The following is a 25,489-nucleotide window of genomic DNA, read 5'->3' on the forward strand; positions in this document are numbered from 1 at the left end:
ACTCCCACACCGGATACCGGTTTCTTCCTACCTGCATTCACTTTGTCTATCGGTCTCGCAACATTCATGGTCAGGCAGCTGGCCGGCGAGCCGCCTGAGAAGCTTAACCCGGGTATTTAACAGCTGGTCGGCCACCCCTAATCACCCTTCGCTACCTTTTGAGCCAACCCTAGTTCGTCATCCGTCGTTCATCATTGCCATGGTGCGGAGAACGGTAACTTGGTACAAGCAGCTGACGCCGGTGCGCCAAGCCAAAATCATGACGGAGGTCTGTGCCGCAGACCGCCGACGCCAGGACCGCATTGCAGCAGGCCAACGTACGAGCTCTTCAAAGCCGGGCTCGGTGGAGGAGGACAACGCCCTCCAACCTAATAACCTCCAAGAGCTACGTTTGCGAGGACGATTAACCGAAGGGACTTTGTTGATGGATATGCAGGTCGCCGTAAGGAGAGTTAGTCATACATGCGGTCGGGTCCATACATATGCCCGCAGCCGCCGCATCTATTTTGCTCGTGGATTTTGAAATAGCAAGAGGTTTTGTGTCGTAAGAAATATGAATTGCGCTACGACTTTACGCGTCGATGAATTCAGCCATTGTATCTATTCAATGTATTCGCGTGAGCGCGCAAACTATGACCGATACTGCCTATTTCGGTTGTGCTACCTTTCTTTTTAGAAGTTTTTCATCCATATCACGAATCAGTACAACGAAGTTGACCCTTACAAGCACACTGAAACGCAAACACAAAGAACCATAAACACCTAGAGTATCCTAAAAGAACCATAACAAAAAAAGATCTCCAGAGCCCTGGGTCATCATCCCTGAATCTTGAGAGAAGACCCCTGCAGCAGAAGGATCTACAACCAGTCGCAAGCAGGTCATCATCTTCGACCACGGTACAATTGCCGCCACGCTGCTTCCTCCTTTCTTGACACCAGCGCTGAGAGGGCATGGACATCAATCCAACACACCTGCAACAGCCGTCGCCATCTTTGACTTTGAGTACCGCGAAAAGTGTCCCTTCCGGAAGAAAGAGAACTCGAGTCATCCGACCGGTCCAGCACCGCGGTAGGGCCACCCGCCCGGACAAAGCAAGATCTCCCACCAGCATCAGCGCAGAGGAAGGAGAAGAACAGCAGCAGCAAATCATACCAACAAGGAAGAAGAAGGGTCTTCGTCTCCCTGCATCCATCGCCCATTTGAGAACTCAAACGGCCAGTGCCGATGGACCTCCAGCCACCATAGCCCACGACCTCGACGAGATCCGGGGATCCCCAACCCCGCTGGCTCCTAGACGAAGGCAAAAGCCTCGCCTGACCGCGAACGGAGCCCGGAGAAACTTATTTCGACGCGACACCACCGCAACGGCCTCGGCAGCGTCTCCCTCAACCCTAACCCTACCACACACCCACCTAGTGAACAGACCCGAGGTTCCCCCTCCCTCCCGCCGCCGGGGCGGCCGAGAGTGGGAACCGGAGGCGTCACCGGCGGTGCGCAAGGGCCTCGTCGCCTCCTGATCGCCTCGTGCGATCAGATTCCGGTTGTGCTACCTGTTGTGTAACTAAACCATTTGTGTGGTTGAATTTCCTGATGCATGCTTTTTATGTACACAAATAATTCATCTCCACACCCATGTCCCGGCAGTGGGTGTCATATGCATATATTCCCATTCTTGGATTGACTGCAAATTTTTCATGCTCCCCGGTGTTTAGCTCAAGCTTGAACTAAATACCAGGGAGTGACACCATGAACATGAAACAGAGCTCCATTCCATGTGAACTCTTGAGCCTAGCTATACATTAGAGATTGCAGCTTCTGCTCCGAAGGATTATGGGTATATGCATAAACAGACAGAGTGTGTGCTTACCATTTTCCCTTATTAATTTTAATGTCACATAAGAAACACCTCCGTTTCCATTTCAATCTTTGACCGATTGGTTAAGCCAAGCTACCCCAATGCATCTCTAATAATATACTGCACTCAGCCCTTCCAAGAAAAAATCAAACGAAAACCTCGTTTGTACACTTTGTGCATTTCAAAATTCATTTCCTTTTTCTTTCCCCTGTAAACAGACTCAAGATAACAACAAATGGTATATAATTTCCACGGAAAGGTGGGTCTCTGGCATTCTCAAAACGGCAACGTCCCTGTCAGCCGAATGTGCTCGAGGGTACGCTTCAGGCCGTACTGCTGAATAACCCGGTTCCCGGCTCTGAAACCGTCCCCGTAGGCAACGGAGGTGTCTGACTCGATCTGGTGCTTGAAGAAGTCGCCGAGCTTCCGCTCGAACTGAGACCTCCCGCCCTTTTTTGTTGATGTGGATGACGAAGAGGATGAGGATGTTGATGCAGCGTTGCTACCTGATCCTGCCATGATCTCCGACTCGATCCACAGGTGGGCGAGGACTTGACATATGCCTTCTTCTATATCTGGAGTGAGCGTGCAGTATCCTGTGAATGCACTGTCCATCTTCATTACCCCATAACACAGTGATAAGTAAATGATATAACAAGCTGATGCAAACTTGCCAATATACTAATGGTTGTCAACTTCTCGAGTGGAGATTAACATTAATTGGTTAAAAGTCTCATAGCAAGATAACACAACTTCAAGCCCAATAAATCTAAAATTAGTTCAGTTATCTCAGTTGGTAATTCTGGGTTCTAAAGGTACATGAATGTAATACTTCGTATAAGATTTTGGCCCTGACTTGTAAAGGCCTTCTAAGCTAGAGAATCATGGCTTCTGGTAGTTGAACCAACCCTGACATTTAGTCTTTACTGTAAGCAAAGCACTAGCAGATTCATTACTAAATATACCTTTACAGGCTAAAATAGAAACCATTTACCAAAGAGAGCATAACCAGCAAAAAAGTGCATAATAATTCCACTGATGTAAGACTGGTTGTCCATTGGTCCAGGCTGGGACTCTCTTCCCCCATTTTGATTACCTTAAGAGTATAACTGTTTAGTGCTAACAAAGATGTGGTATTTAGTACTCCCTCCGTCCCAAAATTCTTGTCTTAGATTTGTCTAGATACGGATGTATCTAATACTAAAATGTGATTTGATACATCCGTATTTAGACAAATGTAAGACAAGAATTTTGGGACAGAGGGAGTAGGTTATATTCTGAACTCCAACTTTCAGTGTACTATGAGTCAGTATGCTATTTTACTAGTAAAAACACAATAACTAAATACCACAAGAATTAAAGACAACCTTTAAGACGCAACCACGCATGCATCATCTCATGAGCTAAAATTGAACCTGTCAACAATCTAGAAGAACAAGAACTCATTGGAGACTCGCAGAGTCATGTCAACACATTCAGAGTTCATCAGGTCAAACAATAAAAGATGCAGATGATGAGACAGTGATTCTTTAAGTAAAAGGAGAAGATCCACCGATGAAGCACAACATTAATGTTTTTGCTCATTTGCTCCCTTCAGTAGGTTATATTCGGGACATGTGGTGTTGGATATCTGGAGGTATTCGTCCCATAAATCTGCAGCCATGACAAGCATCCTCAAGGTAGTCTTTACCTTCTGATATCCAGAGAATAGTTCATCTCATCCTTGTGTCGGGACACCTTGTAGAGGCAATCGAGTATAGTTCATCTCATCCTTAATCAACACCAGAGAAGGACCCGAATAGTGCATCATGGACAAAGTAGTCATCCATGAACATCATATGCCCTCGTGCTCTCTTCCAATGAGGACGAATCATCGCAGTTACATCCTCATATTCGTCCTCATCTAATGAGGACGAATCCACGAACTCAACATAGAAGTACTCCAAGGCCGAATCATCATGTTTGCTTCAAAGTAAATCAGTAATACGTTAATAAATTTGTCTATGGCATTTGGCCGAACACTTACCGGATGCAGTGTCCGCCATGGACGGCAATGTGCAGGGGAGGAGGGAACTTTGCGGCGGCCGGACCTGGGGTGGAAGGGATGCGTAGGTAAGCCGGCTGGCGCCCGGGTGGAGCGGCGTAGCCGGTAATACAGTGCTGACGGAGATCTTGAACTATGTTGATACACTCCATGGCGAAGGGATATAGTGAGTAAAAGCGGGGCTTTCGTGTGGGCTTTTTGTGTAGGCTGGGGGTGTAGAAGTCCGATGTGGCGTTTGTCCAGACACGCACAAATAACGTCCTCCAAAATTGCTTCCAGTTTGCGAGAAATCTACGTGCAGATCGGTCCGCTAATGTTTGGTGGACAGCGTTGGAGTGCTCAAAGTGTTTTGCCCGCAGGTCCGGACGTTTGCGGGTGGTTTAATGGACGGCGTTGAAGATGCCCTCGGTGGTTACCACCTGTTTTGTTCGTGCCGTTAGAGGGTCCTAGCCCGATTCCTCCTCGTCCAAACAAAGCTCCTCTAAGTGACAGTCCAGTCGGACGATTCTCCCTTTGGAGGTGATGGCACCGTGCATGAATTTCTGTCCACTCACAAAGGGAACCAAAATATGCTATGCTAGCCGAGTATGGTTCCTATCCTCCTTCCATGATGCAATGTCACTACTAGGAGAGCAGTCTTGTTCTCTTTTCCTCTGTATAAATGTGGTGATGCCTAGCTCATCACTACCACTGTGGTCATCATGAGCTCGCTTGCAACTGCAAGAAGCAGCAACGCGCCGCTCCTCCTCCTCTTCCTCCTTCTCATTTTTGTTTCTTTACTGCACATCTGTGTGGGGGATTATCTCGATGACGCCTCTGCTCCCGCCCCCACTCCCGCCACAGCCACCCCGTCCCCCTTCTCATTCAGCTTTGATTTCTCCAACGCATCCACCTACCGCTTAGAAGACCTTAGGTTCGAGGGTGACGCAACCATGCACGGCGACCTGGTTGACCTCACCTGCAACACTTTCGGGAAGAACCCAAAGTTTTGCACGGGACGGGTGTCCTACGGGCACCCCGTGCCGTTCTACGACAACGTCACCGGTGAGGTGGCCAGCTTCCAGGCGCGGTTCACCTTCGCGATCCTCATCGACGACTATACTATGAACTACAAGGGGGACGGCATGACTTTCTTCCTTGGCTGTTACCCGTCCACGATGCCGCTGAACTCGGGTGGGGGAAATCTAGGCATCATGCCGGATGGCGACGGCAAGAGCCGGACCGCCTTCGGGAACGACCGGTTCATCGCCGTGGAGTTCGACACCTTCAACAACTCCTGGGACCCCAACACCACCTACGACCATATCGGCATCGACATCAGCTCCGTCATGGACTCGGTGAACACGACAGTACTAGATAGCTTCAGCCTCAATGGCTCCATGACGGCCACCGTCACCTTTGACAACACCACCCGGATGCTGGTAGCCAACCTGCACTTTGATGACCATACTTACATTGCCCCTGTTCAGGTCAGCACGCAATTACCCGATCCAGTCACCACCTTGCTCCCGCCTCAGGTTGCCATAGGGTTCTCTGCAGCCACAGGCAAAGACATGGAGCTGCATCAGATACTCTCATGGTCATTCAACTCCTCACTTGCTCCGCCTCACAAAGGTGGTTACTTATTCGTTATTTCTTCAAGGCAACTGCCACGAAAAGATACTAATTTAGTATTCCAAGAGACATTACTTATTCCACTAGTTAATCAAGTCTTGGCTCAGATCTATTATGTACTCAAGTCAATGGCTCAGATCTATTATATATGTACTCTTACCTAGGTAAGAGTGAGCATGCTAAAATTTGCCATACATCAAGTACTAACATGGTCCTTCAAGGCTTCAACTCCGCATGTTAGTAAAAGATGCTAATATGCTTAGATCTCATGTCGATATTCTGACGCTTCCATCAACTAGGCCCCCTAGCAAAAGATTAATATCGTCTAAAAAAGTAAAAGATTAATTAATGTTCTTATAAGCTTATAGGTCCACATGAAAGGCATCTTATGCTTATCCTTTTAAGGCCTAAGTATAATTATTTCTTCCAATAATATGCTTATGTCTCATTACTGTTGTGTTCCTTCAACTTGGCCTGTCGGCAAAAAATGCTAAATATGCTTAGACCTCCCACAATGGAGTATCATAGGGTATCGTCAGATTGGGTAGTTTCGGGAAGAACCAAAAGTTCTGTACGGGACGGGTGACCTCATCATGCAAACCTCATGCAATGTTAACCAGCTATATTGCTGGCATGAAATAATACTAAATGAGGAAAGAGATGATGCCGTTATCATATACTCCCTCCGTTCCAAAATAAATGACTCAACTTTATACTAACATTAGTACAAAGTTAGTATAAAGTTGGGTCATCTATTTTGAAACGGAGGGAGTAATTGATAGCATAGCGTAATAAGTATAAGGTGCTAGTTTGAGTCATAAAAAATAGAAAGTAAGGTCATCTAAAATATCAAGACATGATACTATGCATTAAGGGTATCATATGCGCGGAACTACTCACTGTAAGAGGTCTTAGAGCTCACATCGATAAGTATCCTTATAGCTCCACGGTGGTATCTGATGCTTCCTTCAACTAGGCACGCTAGCAGAAGGTACTAATATGCTTATAGCTCACATCTATTTGTATGATTATAGATCCATGGCAGTATCTGATGCTTCTTTCATCTAGGCCCTCTAGCAGAAGGTGCTAATATGCTTATAGATCACAACAATTAGTATGCATATATCCTTATAGCTCAAAATGAAAGGCTCTGATGCTTATCCATAAACTTAGCAAACTAGGAAAAGGCGATGCTATGCTTATATTTCACATAAATTAATATGCTTCTAGCTAGGATACTCTCATGGTCCTTCAACTCTGGCATGCTAGCAACAGATGCTAATATGCTTATTGCTCACAATGATTAATCAAGTTGTAGCTCCATGACAATATCCGATGGTTACACCATAAGATACCCATCACCATGGTCCTTTAACTTGGCCAGCTAGGAAATTATGCTAATATGCTTATAGCTCACAATGACTATTATATAATTATAGCTCCAAGATAGTATATGATTATGACAAATATATATTACCTATATGCATGACATGGTCCTTCAACTCGCCCTACTAGGAAAAGATGATAATATGCTTATATAAAGATCATAACTATGAATAGGCTTAGATGCTTATACCTCCGTGGTAGTACCAGATGCACATAAGCACCAAATACCCTCATTGTACTTAAACTCTGCCTGCTAGGAGAGAAAGTTAACTTGGACACATGAATTAATACAATTAACTACTAGTGTTATTTCTGTGCATGTAGATCATGACATGAAGGCTGCAGTTGTTGGAGGGTCGCTTGGAGGAGTTGTAGCATTGGTGGTTATGGTGTGGTGTATCATTGCATGTTTCAAGTGGACAAGGAGCACAAGCCATGAGGCACGAACTGGAGGACCCAAACGGTTCGAATACCGCGAGCTGGCTTCTGCAACAGACAACTTCTCTAAGGAGAGGGTTATTGGGAGAGGTGCCTTTGGAGAAGTCTACAGGGGTACATTCTCCAAGGGATCATCATCGGGTGCTCAGAATCAGGCGGTATGTCCTCCAAGGAATCATGTTCATCATCCTCCAAGGATTCGGGTGCGTCATCGAACTCAAACTCGAAAGAATCATACAGCGGTGAGGTGGCTGTAAAGAAGATCTTGAATGAGACAAGGGGAGGAAATATGGACTTCTTCGCGGAGATGAACACCATTAGTGAAGCAAAGCACAAGAATCTCGTCAAACTGAAAGGTTGGTGCTGCAAGGATAGTAACCGAAACATGCTCGATTTTATGTGCTGGTGCTGCAGGAAGAAGAAGGATGAAGAACTCTTCCTTGTCTATGAGCTGGTGCCTAATGGCAATCTGGAACACCACCTACACGAGAATGAGCAAGTGATACAGTGGCCAACAAGGTACTATACAATATCCATCATTGTTCTAAATAGTGACGGTCTTCCAAATCAGCTATAGCGAGGCTATACCTGGCTATTTCAGATAATTGTACACGAATCCTATAACTGCTCATTTAGCGGCTCCCTGCTCAAACCGCGGAGCTATAGCCTGCTATTTAAAACTTTGATATCCATACATGTGCAGCTTATTTATTTATTTTGTGATGATTAATGTTGTTAATTATTAACATTGTAGCATATTCATGAACTCATGTATTTAACTATGTATGTCTTGCAGGTACCAAATCGCTAAAGATATTGGCTCTGCTCTTGTTTACCTCCACCATGACTGCTCCCCGTACATTCTGCACAGAGACATCAAACCAGCCAACATTCTCCTAGACAACAACTTCAACGCCAAGCTTGCTGACTTTGGGCTGTCGAGGATCGGCAACCAGGACAATGCGACGCTAGTGACGACCGCTGTTGGGACGGAAGGGTACATAGATCCACAGTGCAGGAAATCAGGGAAAGTCAAGTTCAACCTTAGCTCAGACGTCTATAGCTTCGGGATCGTCCTGCTGGACATCACGTGCACACGGAAGTCCAGGGAGCAAGTCTGGGATCTGTATGTAAGGGGCAGGGTGCTGGAAGCTGCAGATGATAGGCTATATGGCTGTGGCGACTTGGACATGAGCCAGCTGGAGCGTGTGGCTATCCTAGGGCTCTGGTGTTCTCTTCCTGACAGTAGGAAGAGGCCTACCAGTCAGGAAGCAATGGAGGTCCTCGAACGTGGTGTGTCGTTGCCTGACCTTAATGACTTGTTGAACACTACTTCGGTGCCCTCCACAATGCAACAAGATACCTACACTACTAGTAGCTCCGGCCCGCAAGCACCTCCGTCAGATGAAAACCCTTTTGGTGAGCGGCATGCATGACTTCTGGGGGTCAATAATGCATTGCATAGTTGCTTCTCTCATCTACTTAATGTGTTCCAATAAGCGTCATGTTGGTATGGGTTTACATTCATGCCGGATTGGCCATATGTTGTATGGACGTAATATAGAGTTACGTGTAACACACTGTGTGTATGCATTTGCTTTGCATTCATGTTTGTTTGCTGATATATAGATATGGATGTAATAAGAGGTTATGTGGCAGATACATCGTACGTGTGGTCTTGTTTGCATTCATATTGGTTTAATAAACTTGGTTAACTCAGTAATGGGACTCGGTCATCTCCTTTTCTTACTTCCTGCGTCAAGAAAGCATGCAACTCTCATATAATTTTTTAAGAGGTCGAGTTGCTGCAATGCAATAAATAGTCATATTCCTAAGTTTTCAAAACAAAAATTAAGGACAGGAATAGCTGGGGACGTCGGCTGGGGGGTTTACCTGCAGCGAACTACTGGTTCCCCATGGGGGTGGGGGGTAGAACCAGCGAACCAGGTCATGACGACCAATACGAGCCCTGCCCCCGACTTCTACTAGGCTGGACGATTTCTACTAGGCCTTTAAAAAAAATGACAAATTTTGAAAACAAAAATGGTTCTTCTGTTCACATGACAAAATTAGAGAAATAAGTTTGTAGAAAAAAGCATAGCAAATTTCCATGATCCAAAAACGAAATTAAAATAAATTACCTAAACAGGAAGTACCTACAAAATGTGGCAAATAAAAACAAAAATCTAGTTGCCAACTCTTCTACAATCACTACTCGGAAATTCATTTTTGCCGAGTGTCACAGTCTGTGCCGAGTGCATTTCGTCCGGGAATCGGCAAAATGTCTTTGCCAAGTGTCATCGGAAAAATACTAGGCAAAAAGCGAAACTCGGTAACCGGAGCTTTCCGGAGTGTCGTGGACAAAACACTGGGCAAAAAAGATAATTCCCGAGCGCTACACTCAGCAAAAGGGTGTCTTTTCTGAGTGATACACTCAATAAAAATGGGTATTCGCTGCGCTGCAATGTTTTGGCTGTCGAGATTCCATACGACCTCGGATAAAGATGATCCAAAAATCAAAGCTTTTCATTTTGACAAGGCGAATAATTTTTATGTTGAGCACCTTTCATTTAAGGCAGTCTTAATTACACTTTTTGCCATGACAACATATGGTTTCGACACATGGCCCCTGCAAATGCATGGAAAAGGTTGTAAAATTAGCTTGAAAATGCTATGTGTGATCTTTAGTCTATGTTAGGCTTTGTCCAGGACAAGGGGAGGAATTTCAAACATGATGATACCAAGATTGACTCAACCCCAAACATCAAGTTATCCAAGGAAGAATCGTGGTTTCGAGAGAAAACATGTCACCTTTGCAGGCAATTCGACTGCTGCTTCATCCTTTGGCCTTGATTTTTTTTAAATACTTAGTCGATACCGTTACATGATCCATGTAAAAATTGGCATCTTTCGAGGTACGTTAGCTATATTTAAGTAATTAAATCCATTTGTAGGTAATTAAAACCTTATTCCGTCTTCAGGGACTGTCATCGTCTCACCTTCCCGAACAAGACACAGACCTTGACAGAACACGAAGAAACATCTAAAAACATAGCCCTCCCTCCGGCAAAGGCCGGGATCCACCGTTCCCTCGTGGCCCTAAGACCGCCGGAGACAAGGCAGAACGGCTGCAGTGCCGACGGGAGGTAGAGGACCACTAAACTTTGTTTAGGGAAGAGGCGGCTGCGTGAGGAGGCGGCAAACTAGTATGCTTTGGCGCAGAATTTCCATGTATTGAATAATGTAGGTGGCACTGTTCTTTTATTTTCAAGGTTACTAATTATTTTTCCATATAGAAGATCACACTTAGAAATGTTTTGACCAGTAAAGTTCTAGATGGTCTTACATTTTGGATCGTCTAACTCAAGGGGGGGAATAAAGATTGTGTGGGCATGGACAATGTCTTTAAGATGTAATCTGAGTCTTCAGCCACTGGCTTATGCTGCAACATATGTATAACGGCCAACCAACACAAATGATATTTCAAGAATACTTCTCGAGACAAATCTATGCACCTGATTTTTTTTTTAAGTTTCTGATCTATACTAGATAGTAAAAACGATATGGATGGCCAAAGTATTTAATGTTTTAACTTACTATATACGTAAAAAGTGACACTTTTTTGTGAACCGCAGGGAGCACAGAATAGGACGTCGATTTGTTTGTACCCGAAGATGCTTCCCATTGCCGTGCTTGACTCACATACCCACCAAGTCTTCCTTGTCTCTAACACCACACAACTTGCCGGTAGGTGGTAAGTCGTGTTCTCCGAAGATGCCAAACTAGACTCAGTCATTGCGTTACTGGTTTTTAGGAGAAAATGAAGGCCACAGCAATATGCTACATACGTTGAGGCAACCAGCTAGCAAGCTAGCAGCGCACAACTTAGCCACCATGGACGCGTGGGCATGTTTGCAAGTGTAAACTCTGAAAGGAGATCGTCGCATCTTCTCCGACGATTCTCCGGAGAAGATACTGCACATATGATAATATATATTGATGAAATTACGTATGTACATACTACACATATATGTATATGTACATTTTTTTTTCAGATTTATGTAGGTGTAGAAACAATGATTTTCATAGAAAATGAGCTATATAGAGCTTCTTACCGTGTTGTATGTTTTGAGATTTCAAGAATTCCTATATATTTGTTACGGTTTAGAAAAAATGACATTCTAACATAAAATGAATAATATTATATGATTTTGTATTGTCAAACCATAACTTCTGCCTCACTCAAGAAATTGCATTAAAAAGAAAATATAGATGCATGGTGCCTGCGCGCAACATTTTTTTTCTATATTCATCTTGTAAATTTGCATCATACTCACTTTTGTTGCACTAAAGATGATGCACTCGCATTTGTGAGGGCCACTTTGCTAGCTAGTTAAAGAAAAGAACGTTAGTATATGGCCATGGACGCTTAGCATTTTCTTTTTTGCCGAATGATGCTTAACACTTAATTAACATATGAATTGTATGTATCTGTGTGGTGCCTGAGTACGTCGTTTGATATTTGAACGGACATGTTGGTGACTTTTTGGCAGAAAAAAGTCAGCATCAAGATTAATTATGAGCATGTATTGCAGATTGTTTAGTACTTTTCTCTGGGGGACAAATTTACTTGATCAATTCGACGTCAATAAATAAATGTCTTAACAATAATTTGAGGGGTGAATATATAGTTCTCCCTCTGTAAAAAAATATAAGAGCGTTTAGATCACTAGTGATCTAAATGCTCCTATATTTATTTGCAGAGGGAGTATGTAACTATCTTGTTTTATTTTTGCAAGAGATACTACATGCTATAAGTCGACAATTGTTTGTAGTGAAGACACTGCCACCAATTGTCATTTTCGTGCTTGACCCAAATACTCCTCAATTTGTCTTTTAATTAGCACCAACTTGCCGGTAGGTACGCCATTTTTGTTGAAACCACTCTCAAGCTATCAATTTAATAAACTCAATTATTGGGCTAGTTGCTGGGAGAAAAGTCAAATCAATGCTACATACGTACGCTCAAGTAACCAAAACCAGCACAACTAGGCTATAGCTAGCAGGCGTCTATAGACCACCAAGGCACCAACGTCCACCATGTACGATGCAGATGCAAGTGTAAACTCTAAGAGGATTGCGCATCTTCGGGGAAGCAAGAGCTTGGGGATCTGATCGGCACATAAGAACAAGGTACGTACCACCGACGACAGATTCAGTTCAGTGCTGTACCGTCTGCTGTTTGCTGCAAATTTAGTGAGCAGTTCTAGCAGGCCACCGGAAAGCTACAAGCGTCTGGTACCTCTGACAAATCCGAGAAGACTGCGAAGTCGACGTGTCCCTTCTCCGCTTCGCCTCCTGCAAAGTGCCGCCGGACCGCATACCCCGCCTCACCTTCACCTCAGCCTGTCACCCGTGGCACAGGAGAAGGTAGGATCTTGTGTTCCCATTCTGTTTTGAAAGAAGGATATATATACTCTAGCTAGTTGTTGAAATCTCGAATTTTGATGGTTGATTCCCTAATGATGTTGAAACGATAGCACCGATTCCTCGGAATTTCACCTTCAAATCTCCCTACTCATGCATCAATTCGATTTTAATTATAGCCACATTTAACCTGTTAATTAGCACATGATTTGTTGAGTGTTTCACAAAAAAACTACCAGAATTCGATCAAAATTAGAAACCCAATCCAAAACCAATGCCATCAATTAAATGAGAGGCTACCAATCCTAAGGAGCTTACTGATATAGTAGACTCGTTTGCAGTAGTCCCATGAAGATGCGAATAATTAATACGAATGATTAATTAGAGTTTACTACGGATTCATTAGCATTTGTTGTGGGGAACAAATTAATTAGGATTGATTACAGATGGAAGGACAAATCTACCACAACCAGTCATTGTTAGAAAATACGAAATTACCAAACCCTCCTTGAGACAAACTTTGGGTCCAACATAATTACTATTGGATCCAACCATAATTACTATTGGATCAGTTATATACTACACCTTAAAATCTGTAGTAAGATGTACCGTAAAATAACTCTTATTGTTTGTGGGTATAAATATGAAGTAAGAGGGTTGCTTAATTTGTGAGGTTCTACTTAATTTCACTTTTCAGCTGTTCCTGCAAAGTTTTTGGCACGTGCTTGCTATTATTAAAATATATGAAAATAGTTAAATTAATGCAGCTATCGCTTTATTATGCAGATGGTCACCTAGAGACAGTGAGGAAAATATGCACCTAGGCCTCCAACCAACAGTGAGGCATTAGCAACTCTCCGAGAGAAAGTAATGGCTGAAATTGTTCTTCTTCTAGTCATTGAAAAGATGGTAATCGCCGTAGCAAATGGAGCAGCAAATCAGGCGAGTGCTCATTTTTCCAAGTATGGGACCCAACTAATAGAGCTACAGGGCAGCATGGGCCGCGTTGTTAGGGAGCTTCGTATAATTCATGATGTTCTATGTCAAATGGACATTCGAAACCGCCACAATCAAGTGTATGAGGGCTGGTTGGATGAGGTGCGGAAGGTAGCACATGCGATGGAGGATATGGTGGATGAGTACATGTATCAAGTTGGCCGGGAACATGATACTGGGTGTTGCTTCTACCTGAAGAAAGGGCTTAGAAAACCAAGATCTCTGCTTTCCTTGAATCAGATATCTTCCAAAGTGAAGGAAATAGAGAAAGACCTTGCACACCTGTCAGAGATGAAATACCGATGGGTTCCCATGATAAACAATGAAGATACTGGCAGCTTGAATTACATGGTCAAGAAGTCTCAAGATCTAGCAAACATCTCACGTTCCCTTGATGACGAAGATCTAGTTGGGGTGGATGAAAATAGAGGAAAACTTGAGCAATGGTTGGGAAGTGACGATGTGGAACGTTCCCTGATAACACTGATAGGAATGGGTGGGCTGGGCAAAACAGCTTTAGCATCAAATGTCTATAGGAAAGAGAGAGAGAAATTTCAGTGCCATGCATGGGTCTCCATCTCTCAAACTTATTCTAGAGAAGATGTCTTGAGGAATATAATCAAGGAATTATTCAAAAATGAAGTCAGTGGTCCATCAAACATTGCAGCGATGGATATCACAAGCCTTGAAGAGACATTGAAGAGGTATCTAGGGCAAATGAAGTATTTGATCATATTAGATGATGTTTGGACTCCAGATGCATTTGAAGACCTGTCTAGGTCACTTGTTTGTAATGGTAAGTGAAGCAGATTGATAATCACAACACGGCAGGGTGATGTTGCCGCACTTGCTTCTCAAGGACACATATTAACACTTGAACCTTTACCAGAAGACAAGGCTTGGGATCTTTTTTGTAAGAAATCTTTTCCAAAAGAAACAAACCATCACTGTCCTGAGGAGTTGAGGCTTTTGTCCGAGGAAATACTTAGCAAGTGCAAAGGATTGCCTCTTGCTATTGTGTCAGTTGGCAGCCTCTTGCATGTGCGTGAGAAAACCGTTGAAGAATGGAAAAGAATAAATGACCAATTGAGTTGGGAGATACTTAATAACTCAAGGCTCGACCACATAAGGAATGTGTTGCATCTGAGCTATATCTACCTTCCAACATACTTGAAGAGTTGTTTCCTGTACTGCAGCCTATTTCCAGAAGACTATCTTTTTCGCAGAAAAACTCTTGTACGGTTATGGACGGCGGAGGGGTTCATCGTGGAGAGGGGTGTAAGCACATTAGAAGAAGTGGCAGAAGGTTATCTGAAGGAGTTGGTTAACAGGAACATGCTACAACTTGTTCGCAGGAATGCATTTGGTAGGATGAAAAGATTCAGAATGCATGATATCATACGTGAATTGGCAGTTGATTTGTGCCAGAACTATCGTTTTGGTGTTAAATCTGAGGATTATATATGCGGGGGTACTCTTCATAGGGATGGACGGAGATTGGTAGTGCACAAACTAAAGAAGGATATTCATCATTCATTTTCTAGCATACATGGACTTCGAACTTTCATTACACTGGACAAAAGCATGCCGCCATTAACCCTGCTACCTCTAATATCTGAGAATTCAAGATATATGACAGTGCTAGAATTAACTGGCCTACCTATCGAGAAGATTCCCGATGCTATTGGTGATCTTTTTAATCTCCGCCATTTGGGCTTGCGGGATTCAAAAGTGAGGTATCTCCCAAAATCCATCGAGAAGCTTTTGAATCTGTTGACACTGGACCTCTGTAGATCTGACATACATGAGTTGCCTAGAGGGATTGTCAAGTTGAAGAAGCTTAGGCACTTGTTTGCTGAGAAAGAAACTGTGTCAGGACGAGACTTTGGACTTAGCAGTGGTGTATGCATCCCCATTGGGCTTGGGAACCTAACAAACCTGCAGACTCTACAAGCGTTGGAAGTGCAAGATGAATCCATTAAGCAACTAGTGGAGCTAAGGCAACTCAGAAGCTTGAAGATATGCAATGTGAAGGGAATCTACTGTGAACACCTCCACGAGTCTCTGGTGCAGATGCCATTTTTGTCCTACCTATATGTGGGTGCAAGTGACAAGAATGAAGTTCTCATGTTGAACACCCTCCCGACTAGCCTGCAAAAGTTAAGGTTGAACGGAAGATTGCCGGAAGGGACACTTTCGAGGGGGTCTACTCTCTTTCAAGGTGTGGAGCAGAACATGTATTCACTACGCCTGTCTTGGTCGCAGTTGAGAGAAGACCCTTTGCCATCCCTTTCCCAGTTGGTGAATTTGACAGTTCTTCACTTCTTTAGAGCATACAATGGAGAGAAGCTGACGTTTCTCACGGGATGGTTTCCCAACCTGAAGCATCTCTCTCTAAGAGACATGCCTAACCTGAAGCGACTAGAGATAAAGCTAGGTGCCATGGCGACCCTGGAATCATTTACGTTAGGCAGCCTAAACAGCATGGCGGAGGTCCCACCTGGCCTTGAGTTTCTCATGCCCCTCCAGTATCTAGGCTTCTTCCAAATTACCCGCGACTTCCTCAAGTTGTTGTACCAATGTCCTCAACTTGTTTGTACGCAATGGCAACACACTCTCCGCGACGACGACGACGATGACGACCGGTGATCCTCCCATAACTTGCATGTAAGTTGATCCCTCTCGACTGTGAAATAGCATTATCAGTTTATCACTTATATCACTCTCAGCATGTTAATTAGTGCACTGAACACCTTGCTGGTTATGTAGGCCGCCATAGAAAAAGGAAGATATATGCGCCTCGGTTCGATATCTGTTCTACTGCTGCTCTACAAGACTGGGCTGCTATATTGGTTGCTTGTGAAGTGTGATATTCAGAGTTCCTACTGATTTCGTCTGTGGCGTTGAAATAACAAGACACATCCTGCTTGTGTCGCAAGACTGAATTACTCGATCACTTTTTACGCGTTAATGCGTTCAACTATTGTGTGTATTCTATTCATGTGAGCTTGTAAACTATGATCGGTACTGTCTATTCCGGCCGTGCGTGTTGAATAACTAAACCATTTGCGTGAATTTGTGCGCCCAACTATTGTGTGTATTCTATCCGTGTGGGCTTGTAAACTTTAATCGATACTGTATGTTCCAGTCATGCCTGTTAAATAAATAAACCATTTGTGTAAGAATTTTCCTTGTGTATAGCATTTATTATATTTAAAGTTAGTACAAAGTTGAGTCATCTATTTTGGAACGGAGGGAGTAAAATGGCATTGATGACGATGAGGAGGAATAGAGTTCCATAATTGCAATTTTCATGTGAAAAAACCTTCAGCCTAGCTATACAAATGAGTGACAATCAACTACTAGTAGTTTGCAATGACGACCAATTCCGGTTGTTGCTAAGATTGCAGAATCCTGACAAGAGTATTAGACAAACCTAAGAAAAGAATTTTGGGACGGAGGGAGTACGTAGTATCAAGTTACAGAATAGGACATTGCCAGGTGACCAGGGACGCTTAACACTATTTATCTATTGGGTAGGCTGTAGAGGGGACAAATAGTTACCCAAGATAGCCTTATCTTTTTTCCGCCTTTTTAACATTACAAGATACATGTATATTCCGCCTTTTTAAAAGATGACGCGCAAATATCACCCTCGAGGCCACGACATATATACGGAGTGTACTTTTCCTTATTAACTTTATCGTCGCATAAGAAATACCACTGTTTCCATTTCCATTTTTGATCTCCCTCAATACAACAGATTGGTCAGGGCAAGCCACCTCGATGCATCTCTAATAATATACTGTGCTCAGCCCTTCCAAGAAAAAATATCAGCCACACGTTTGTACAATTTGTGCATTTCAAAATTCATTTTCTCTTTCCTGTAAACGGACTCTCGACAACAAATCGGTATATAACTTCCGCAGAAAGGTGCATCTCTGACATTCTCAGAACGGCAATGTCCCTGTCAGCCGGATGTGCTCGAGGGTGCGCTTCAGGCCGTACTGCTGAACAACCCGGTTCCCAGCCCTGAAACCGTCCCCGTAGGCAACGGAGGTGTCCGACTCGATCTGGTGCTTGAAGAAGTCGCCGAGCTTCCGCTCGAACTGAGACCTTCCGCCCTTCTTCGACGATGCGGACGACGAAGAGGATGAGGATGTCGACGCGGCGTTGCTGCCTGATCCTGCCATGATCTCCGACTCGATCCACAGGTGGGCGAGGACTTGGCATATGCCCTCTTCTATATCTGGACTGAGAGTGCGGTATCCTGTGAATGCACGTACTCATTAGCATGGAATGTCCATCTTCATTATTCCATTAGACAGTACTCCCTCCGTCCCATAATGTAAGACGTTTTTTGACTCTAGTGTAGTGTCAAAAAACGTCTTACATTATGAGATGGAGGGAGTAGATACTTATAAATGGTATAATAAGCTGATGCAAACTTTTCTTGGTAGATAAATTAGTGTTGATTGTCTTGTCATTGCTAATATACTTGTGATTATTGATTTCTTGAATGGGATTACCAGCAGGTTGTACAAAGTCTCATAGCAAGATAACACTACTTCAAGCCCTGAAGATCTAAGTGAGGAGTTCATTAAATTCAGTTGCTAATTCTTGGTTCTAAGTTCAGTTGCCGCGGCAGAATGTGAGATTCTGGCCCTGGCAGGAAAACTCTTTGTCATCCCTCACCAGGCTTGTACAAGCTTGCTAAACAAAAAGAGAATCGCAACTTCTGGTAAAAATTTTGAAACGAGACCTTTAGTCTTTACTGTGAGCAAAGCACTAGCAGATTCATTACAAAATCTACTAGTACATGCTTAAATAGAACTCATGTAACACCCAGTAGAGCATAATTAGCGATAAAGTGCATAATATTAAAGACCAGGTCTCCATTGACTCATAACAGTACAATTTAATACCACTTCAATGGCTGTTGCTAAACTGTTTTAGTGATTCAGGCGGGAACTCACTCTCCCCCTGTTGATTAGCTTAAAAAATTGTTTAGTGAGAGCGAAGACGTGGTATTTAGCAAGTTATTTCTGACTCTCCGACTTTCATGCACTACGAGTCAGTATCATATCTTATTACCAACACAATATCTAAATACCAGAAGAATGAAAGACAACCTTTAAGTCGCAACCATGCATGCATCATCTCATGAGCTAAAATTGAACCTGTCAACAATCTGCAAGAACAAGAACTTATTAGAGACTCGCAAAGTCATAGAAACACATTCAGAGTTCATCAGGTTCGAACAACAAAAGATGCAGATCATGAGAGAGCGATTCTTTAAGTAACAGGAGAATATCCATTGATGAAGCACAACATAATGGTTTTGCTCATTAGTTCCCTTGATTAAACTCGTAGCCCAGAATATCTTCAAATTATCCATTAATTCATATCTTCTTTGACAACACAAAAGGAACAATATACTAAATCAGTTGAAGCAGAACTATATTAGTAACTGTTTCTATTGCTTTTCAACTGGAAGCTGTTGATTTTGACATTGTTATTTCTTTACAGGGACAATTCTGACATTATGAAGCAGAAAATTAATGCTTTTACCTTGGGAGACCATACAGAATGAGAATTGCAGTCACTTCGCACCGCCGTGTCAACCTATACGGCTCTGTTATCATTTCCATAATTTTGTTTCCAGTCATTCTTGGTCTTCTCAATATCTGAAAATAATATTGACACGTAGTCAGAACCCAGCAGAACAAATGATGAAAGAACCAGTTATCTTGTGTTTGGAACAGTTCTCACCGTGCTAACAGTCTGCTCTTCTGATAGGCACAAACCTCTTGTTTCAGGAAGGTGGTGGTGTCCCTAGTTTCCACAGAAACAAAATAATTACAACTAGTAGGATAGAGGAAACTGAAGAATTAATGGTGGTTCAGTTCAGCATAACCAACATACAGTTTTCTCTCCCTCCATGGCCTCATTTAGAGCCTGTCTTTCTACAAGAAGCAGAGGAACCTGTTGTTCCACTTTCATATTGAGACCTTCATAAAATTCCTGTATTTCGAGGTAAAGAGGCTGGCACTCATTTGTATCCATTACTGCAGAGTCAAGGCACTCCAGGCAGAGCTTACGACCATCATCAAGCAATACATATCTTGATTCCCTTGGCTGATAAGTAAATGAACCATATTGGAATGAACTGAGCCAAAATTAGGAGATGGCAACTTATCTAACCAAGTATGCCCAAGATCAAAATTCTTGAAGCAAACAAGATAACTGAACATACCTCCATTCTTTCACAACTACAGCATCTTGGAGTACCATCCACCTCATGTGATGGACAGTATTTTTGTAACCAAAAAGGATGTGCCCTATATTCGATAAGGCCGTTCATATTTGTAGGAATCTGAACAAGGAACCACAAGATGGTGCATAAAAACCAAAATCAAAGACGGTAAACAAAAACTTAAACTAGATATTTAGAATTTTGTCACTGTATACATGCTTCCAGGCTTACAGAATTGCAATAAATGAGGACAGATGAAGCATTGCAACCATAAAGAAAATAAATCACTTCGTCCAATAAACACATTATTTTTGGATTGGAGGAGTATTAGTTTATTTTTTGGTGGCAAAGGTTGCCATATAAAATGCAGAACAAAGTGAATCGTCTTATGCAAACGGATCAGAAAAGATAATGAAGTGATTCTTACAAATTGCTTGCAGACATCACATTTTGGGTGAAAGCGCTCCTTGTAACAAGTTTTATGGTATGGATGGTTTCCTGACATGGAGAACTGCATGTTTTTGTTGGTAAGGTCAATATATCAATGCAACTGCTTAATTAGTACACCAAACAACAAAGAGCTACCTCATAGTCATATATTGGCTGATTACAAGCATGGCAGCAAAAGCACTCTGGATGCCAAACAGCTCCCATGCAACTAAGAAAACGTCCATGGCCAATCTCATTGTTACATCCAGCACATGTCCTGAGAAAAGAAGCATATATAACGTCAAATAGTCACAGAGCACAGATAACTCCCATAATTGCTTGCAATCACAGAGTGTTCTGGACCAACACAACATTCTCCTGGCATGCTTTAAGAAACAAATTATACACTCTCGTTTTTTTACCAGGTATCTTGTTCTTTTCTTTTGACAGCATCAGCCTATTTCACACACCCAAGACACTTCATGTGAAGATATAATTTACAGTATCGCACCCTATGGTATCTTTCTGCTCTTCAATAATCACATGAAATGGTTTATCGAATAAAGACAGTGGCAAATCAAGTCTGACGAGTTTTTCCTTTCACGTCTATGCTGGAGCTCCCCATTTCAAACCACAGTTTGTTTTTTTTTTCTAGAGGACATTTTGAATCCGTGTATGAAGGACCGAAAAATTGTACAAGTTAAATGCATAAATTTCAAAATTCAGAGAAAAACTGTTAAGGCTGCACTTCTTTTTTCAGAAAACATTGTTGGGGGTTGGGGGGTGGCCTTTTAACTTCCTAGCGGATATGCAGACTCAAATTATAAGTTCTCACGCAATACACATTATCACTGATATGATCATGTCAAACTCTAAATCCAAATACGATATTCAGGGAATGAATTACCAACGTCAACATGACATGTTCACATCATAGTATGTCTAGAAGACAGCTTCTATGGATCTGGATTTTATTTATAATACTTTCTTTCTGGTTAATTCTCATAGCAGTTCAAATGTGTGTCACTTCACATCAATCAACTCAAAACAGAACATACAAATAAAATATTAGCATGCTAAAGTAATACACTAATACAAACCTGAATCCAGACGAAAACATAAATGGTAATTGTTGATATGAATTGCCACCGTTGGCGCTGCCATTTTCCCGAGCACGAGGGTGTGCACTATTTTCACGAGCACGAGGGGGCGAGGTATTTTCATGAGCACGAGGGGGTGATTCAACATTCAAACTTTCCTGAATAGCTCTTGCCAGTTGTTCATCCTCATCTAAATGCAGATCCTTTCCTAAAAGGAAAAAACAAATAAACAAGAAAGTATTACAAACTAAATATCATTTCGAATGTACGGTCATAAGGCAATGGAAGACTGGAGAATACAATGAGCTTGAATAGCTTGATAGGAACATCCAAACAACACATCATTTTTATCTCTGACAATTGGTGTCATGCCTCAGTGATCTAACTCACAGCCCAAAACAATAGTAACGAATATATGCAAATGTTTATCCCAGGAATTTTGATTGATACATCTAGAGCAATAGAATTTGCACCACAATTTTCTCCAAATTATATGAGAAATAAACTACTTATATCGATCAAGTAGTTGCCAGAAGAAAAAACATTAGCCAAGTGCCTTATTACAATATGGAATTATTTATGCTCTGTTGGATTTTACTTACATCCATAGTCCAAAGACATCTATAAGAAAGTTTGTCCATTAAAAACTAGGTAAGTCTGAGTGCGTTCTTATTCAAACATGCAAATTGGTAAAGATAGCCAAGCTCTGAAACAACAAATGCCAAGAATAATCTGCAATAAACTAGCCCAAAAAACTTTTGTAGTAGTAGTAGTAGAACCTCAGCAGAAATCAAGGCATAAGAAAAATATAAGAGGATAAACACCGATGACAAAGCACGCTTCTGGGCAATGAGCATTTCAGCAGCACATGTAATAGATACAATACTAACCTGTTTCCTTTGGTTTTCTGTGTTCCTCTTCCAATAAAGAAAGTGCTATAGCACGGTCAATATCCTCATTATCAAATTCCGAAAGGGGATCCTACATCGAGTGCGGAAACTGGATCAGCTACATAGTCAAAGACATGGTTTTTATTTCCTTTGAACCTTAAATTTCAAATACCAACATAACAGTATATAAGCTTGGTATATTCCAAATTAATTAGCGCTCAAACTAGAATTTAGAGGTATAGTCACACAGAAATTAGCTGGTTCACATATTTATGGATACATCTCAGTCAAAGTACAATTACCAACAGCAGATGGAAAATAATTAATACACCCTCTGTCCACTAATGTACGACGCTTTGGCAGTTCAGTCTTATATTAGTGAACAGAGATAGTATCATTTAGTGAGACAGATAAACGACAAACAAGGTGGCCTTCCTTTGATGGTAATGATGTGTTTTAATAAGGGGCAATTGCATCTATGCACCTCCAAAGTACTAGAACTACATATATAAATCTGCAGACCCCTTAAAAACACTCAGGAAATTGGCTGGTTCATATATTTATGGATGCGTCTCAGTCAAAGTACGTTTATCAATGGCAGGTGGAAAATAATTAGAGGGTGTTTGTTTCCAGGGACTTATTGGTCTAGGGACTTAAATAAGTCCCTATAAGTCCCATCTAAACCAAACAGTAGGGACTTATAGGGACTTAAAGTGGGCATTTGGGACTTATGAAATAAGACTCTCAATGAGGGACTTATAGGGACTTATAGTTGTAATATGGTCTTATAGAGACTTATAAGTCCCAGAAACCAAACAGGTAGGGGCTTTTTAGGGACTTAGGACTTATAAGTTGGGACTAAAAAAAGTCCTAAGACTTATGAACCAAACAGGGCCTTAATATCATTTAGTGAGACAGATAAACGACAAATAAGCTGGCCTTCCATTGATGGTAATGATGTGTTACAAAACAAGGAGCAATTGCATTTAAGCACGTCCAAAGTACTAGAACTACATATATAATAAACCTGCAGACCCCTTAAAACACTAAATCGGGCAGATGGTGAGCATCAGAGGTGTGCGAGAGTTGTTATCGTGGGCAGAGCGTAAGGAGTGGGCCTGACGGGGTCCACTGCCTCTATTGCACACCACATCTCAGGGATATCTGGTTTGTCGACACCAGCAGCCGTGAATGGCAATGCCAGCAAGTCGAACGGCACCTGTGTGGCGCTCCTGAATACAACACCACTTGCAATCACCAGTTCCATCAAAGGCATGGTGCTGCAATCTAAGTTGCACAAGCTATCACACGATTAAAGGTGAAGCATCTATTGCGGTTGGTCAAGGATAGATTTGTATCTCCCCTGATGCGTGCTCCTTGCATCAGTAACAAGGTTTAACATTCATTAATCTGTGATGGAAGTGATGTAAGTCTTGTTGTTATATAAGGATAATACGGTAGTTGCAGTTTTGAGGGAGATTATCTGTAATTTCGGAACTTTTTCCATAGACATAATGGCCACTAATAAAAAAAGAGTGCTCAAGACTTCATATAAGTATATAGATGTAGCATATTTGGGAAACGGTAATTATACATGTATTACAGTGGCATATAACTTATAAACAGAGTGCGCAGCAAAGTGAAATATCCTTTTACTATATACATGGGTGCCATTCGAGCTTCCGTAAAGCTCAATTCATGCGTGTCTCCTTTGCCCATTCAGTTAAATAAAATGGCAAGGGTAGTGCATCACGCATTGGAACACCATTGAACCCTTTTTGCTGAGAGGGTAGTGTATCACACCGAAGTACTTACAATCACAACAGTGGAAGTGGAGGGTTCATTCCATCTTGTCTCTTCTGCAGGCTTGCTTTGTTCTCGCCCTTCCGAGATGTTGTGGGTCGAACCTCTAAAAAATTTGGTCAACCAACCCATATTTTCCCAAATGGCAACGAAGGAACACCGTTATCTGCAATCAACTGATAATGTTAGGACACGCAGAAACGGTAGCTACAATTTGTGGGAGACAGAATCAATGCTCAAGGATGGCAAACAATCATCAAAGCTAGTCAACTTAGTGTAGACCGCTTATCTTGTAAAATGCACAACTGCTTAAAATGCCCTCACCCAGCTAACCAGTAAATAACCATCTAGGTCACAGAAATAGCTAGCGTGATGGATAACGGTCAAGCAAGGATCCCCACAAAGCCAATCCAACTTATGAAAAGGTACTCTTAAAGCTTAAGTTTTCTATCACTAGCAGCATCCTGTCAGAACTTAAAGCTTAGGAAGGTAGGTGGTATGTTATATGACACCTTGTAGAGCAGGACTTAAGGATGTGCTGCTATTATACATGATGCAATTCAACACTTTGCCAGTAAGAGAAATGTTTAATCAGGATTCAGCAGTTCCCCATCTAAGCGATATCATCCCTTCTCTGGGATTTTCATTCTCCCCACCTGAAAACCCCAGCGTGTCCCTAGATCATGCCAACCCCTGTTTTCTACTCTGGGTAGCGATGACCGAGCAGCAGAGCCACGCAAAGAGCAGTAAGAGACCGCTGGTTAACAAATACACGAGGAGCAGCACGGTGACCAATCGGTAACGGCTACCAATTAACAGAAAACGAGTGCGGCGCGAGTATATATGGAAACTAGTGTTCCCCTTTTTGGATTGGAGGAAACCAGCATGGGTGGTTCCACTTGTTCCCTGCATGTTGACAGATTGCAGGGAGCGTGCTTCTGCATTTGGATCACAGGCCGCACAAGCTACTGACCACTAGACAGATTACATAGCATTCGTCGTCTCCACAGCACAACGAAATAGCTAAAAAAAACAGGTACTGAACGCAGGCAGGCAGGCGGATAGAGCAGTCCGACAGTTAAACTAGGCGAGCAGGAGGAAAACGAAAGGTACCGAGCGAGATCGACCTCGCGCGACGGGGGGCCCGCGGCCGCGGGCGGGAGGCGGGGGCGGCCGGCGCAGCGATCCGGTGGGGCGGGGGGGCAGCCGGCGTCGGCGACGGCGGGACGCGTCGGGCGGCGCCGGGCGCT

General features: G+C 42.7%; 2 protein-coding genes and 1 pseudogene across 3 annotated transcripts; 2 read left to right on the plus strand and 1 right to left on the minus strand.

The window, feature by feature from the left end:
• Window positions 1-4,601: 4,601 nt before the first annotated feature.
• Window positions 4,602-9,050, plus strand: LOC123172043 (L-type lectin-domain containing receptor kinase IX.1-like; annotated as a pseudogene).
• A 3,244-nt stretch (window positions 9,051-12,294) lies between these two features.
• On the plus strand, window positions 12,295-16,940 carry LOC123172042 (disease resistance protein RPM1-like). Its single transcript, XM_044589088.1, has 4 exons — window positions 12,295-12,531; window positions 12,612-12,768; window positions 13,552-16,428; window positions 16,531-16,940. Exon 3 carries the CDS (start codon window positions 15,097-15,099, stop codon window positions 16,408-16,410), a length of 1,314 nt encoding a protein of 437 aa, XP_044445023.1. The 5' UTR covers window positions 12,295-12,531; window positions 12,612-12,768; window positions 13,552-15,096; the 3' UTR covers window positions 16,411-16,428; window positions 16,531-16,940.
• A 532-nt stretch (window positions 16,941-17,472) lies between these two features.
• LOC123172041 (protein DA1-related 1) lies at window positions 17,473-25,489 on the minus strand (the record flags this gene model as incomplete). 2 transcript variants are annotated; one of them, XM_044589086.1, is given in 12 exon segments in its annotated part: window positions 17,473-18,031; window positions 18,894-18,952; window positions 19,333-19,448; window positions 19,534-19,596; window positions 19,687-19,899; window positions 20,018-20,137; window positions 20,445-20,528; window positions 20,603-20,723; window positions 21,547-21,754; window positions 22,437-22,527; window positions 24,252-24,405; window positions 25,367-25,489. In XM_044589086.1, coding segments are annotated over 11 exon segments (1,515 nt in total). In that variant the 3' UTR covers window positions 17,473-17,711.

This window comes from Triticum aestivum, unplaced genomic scaffold (assembly GCF_018294505.1).
Source record: "Triticum aestivum cultivar Chinese Spring unplaced genomic scaffold, IWGSC CS RefSeq v2.1 scaffold2B_scf_652, whole genome shotgun sequence".
Classification (NCBI taxonomy): domain Eukaryota; kingdom Viridiplantae; phylum Streptophyta; class Magnoliopsida; order Poales; family Poaceae; genus Triticum; species Triticum aestivum.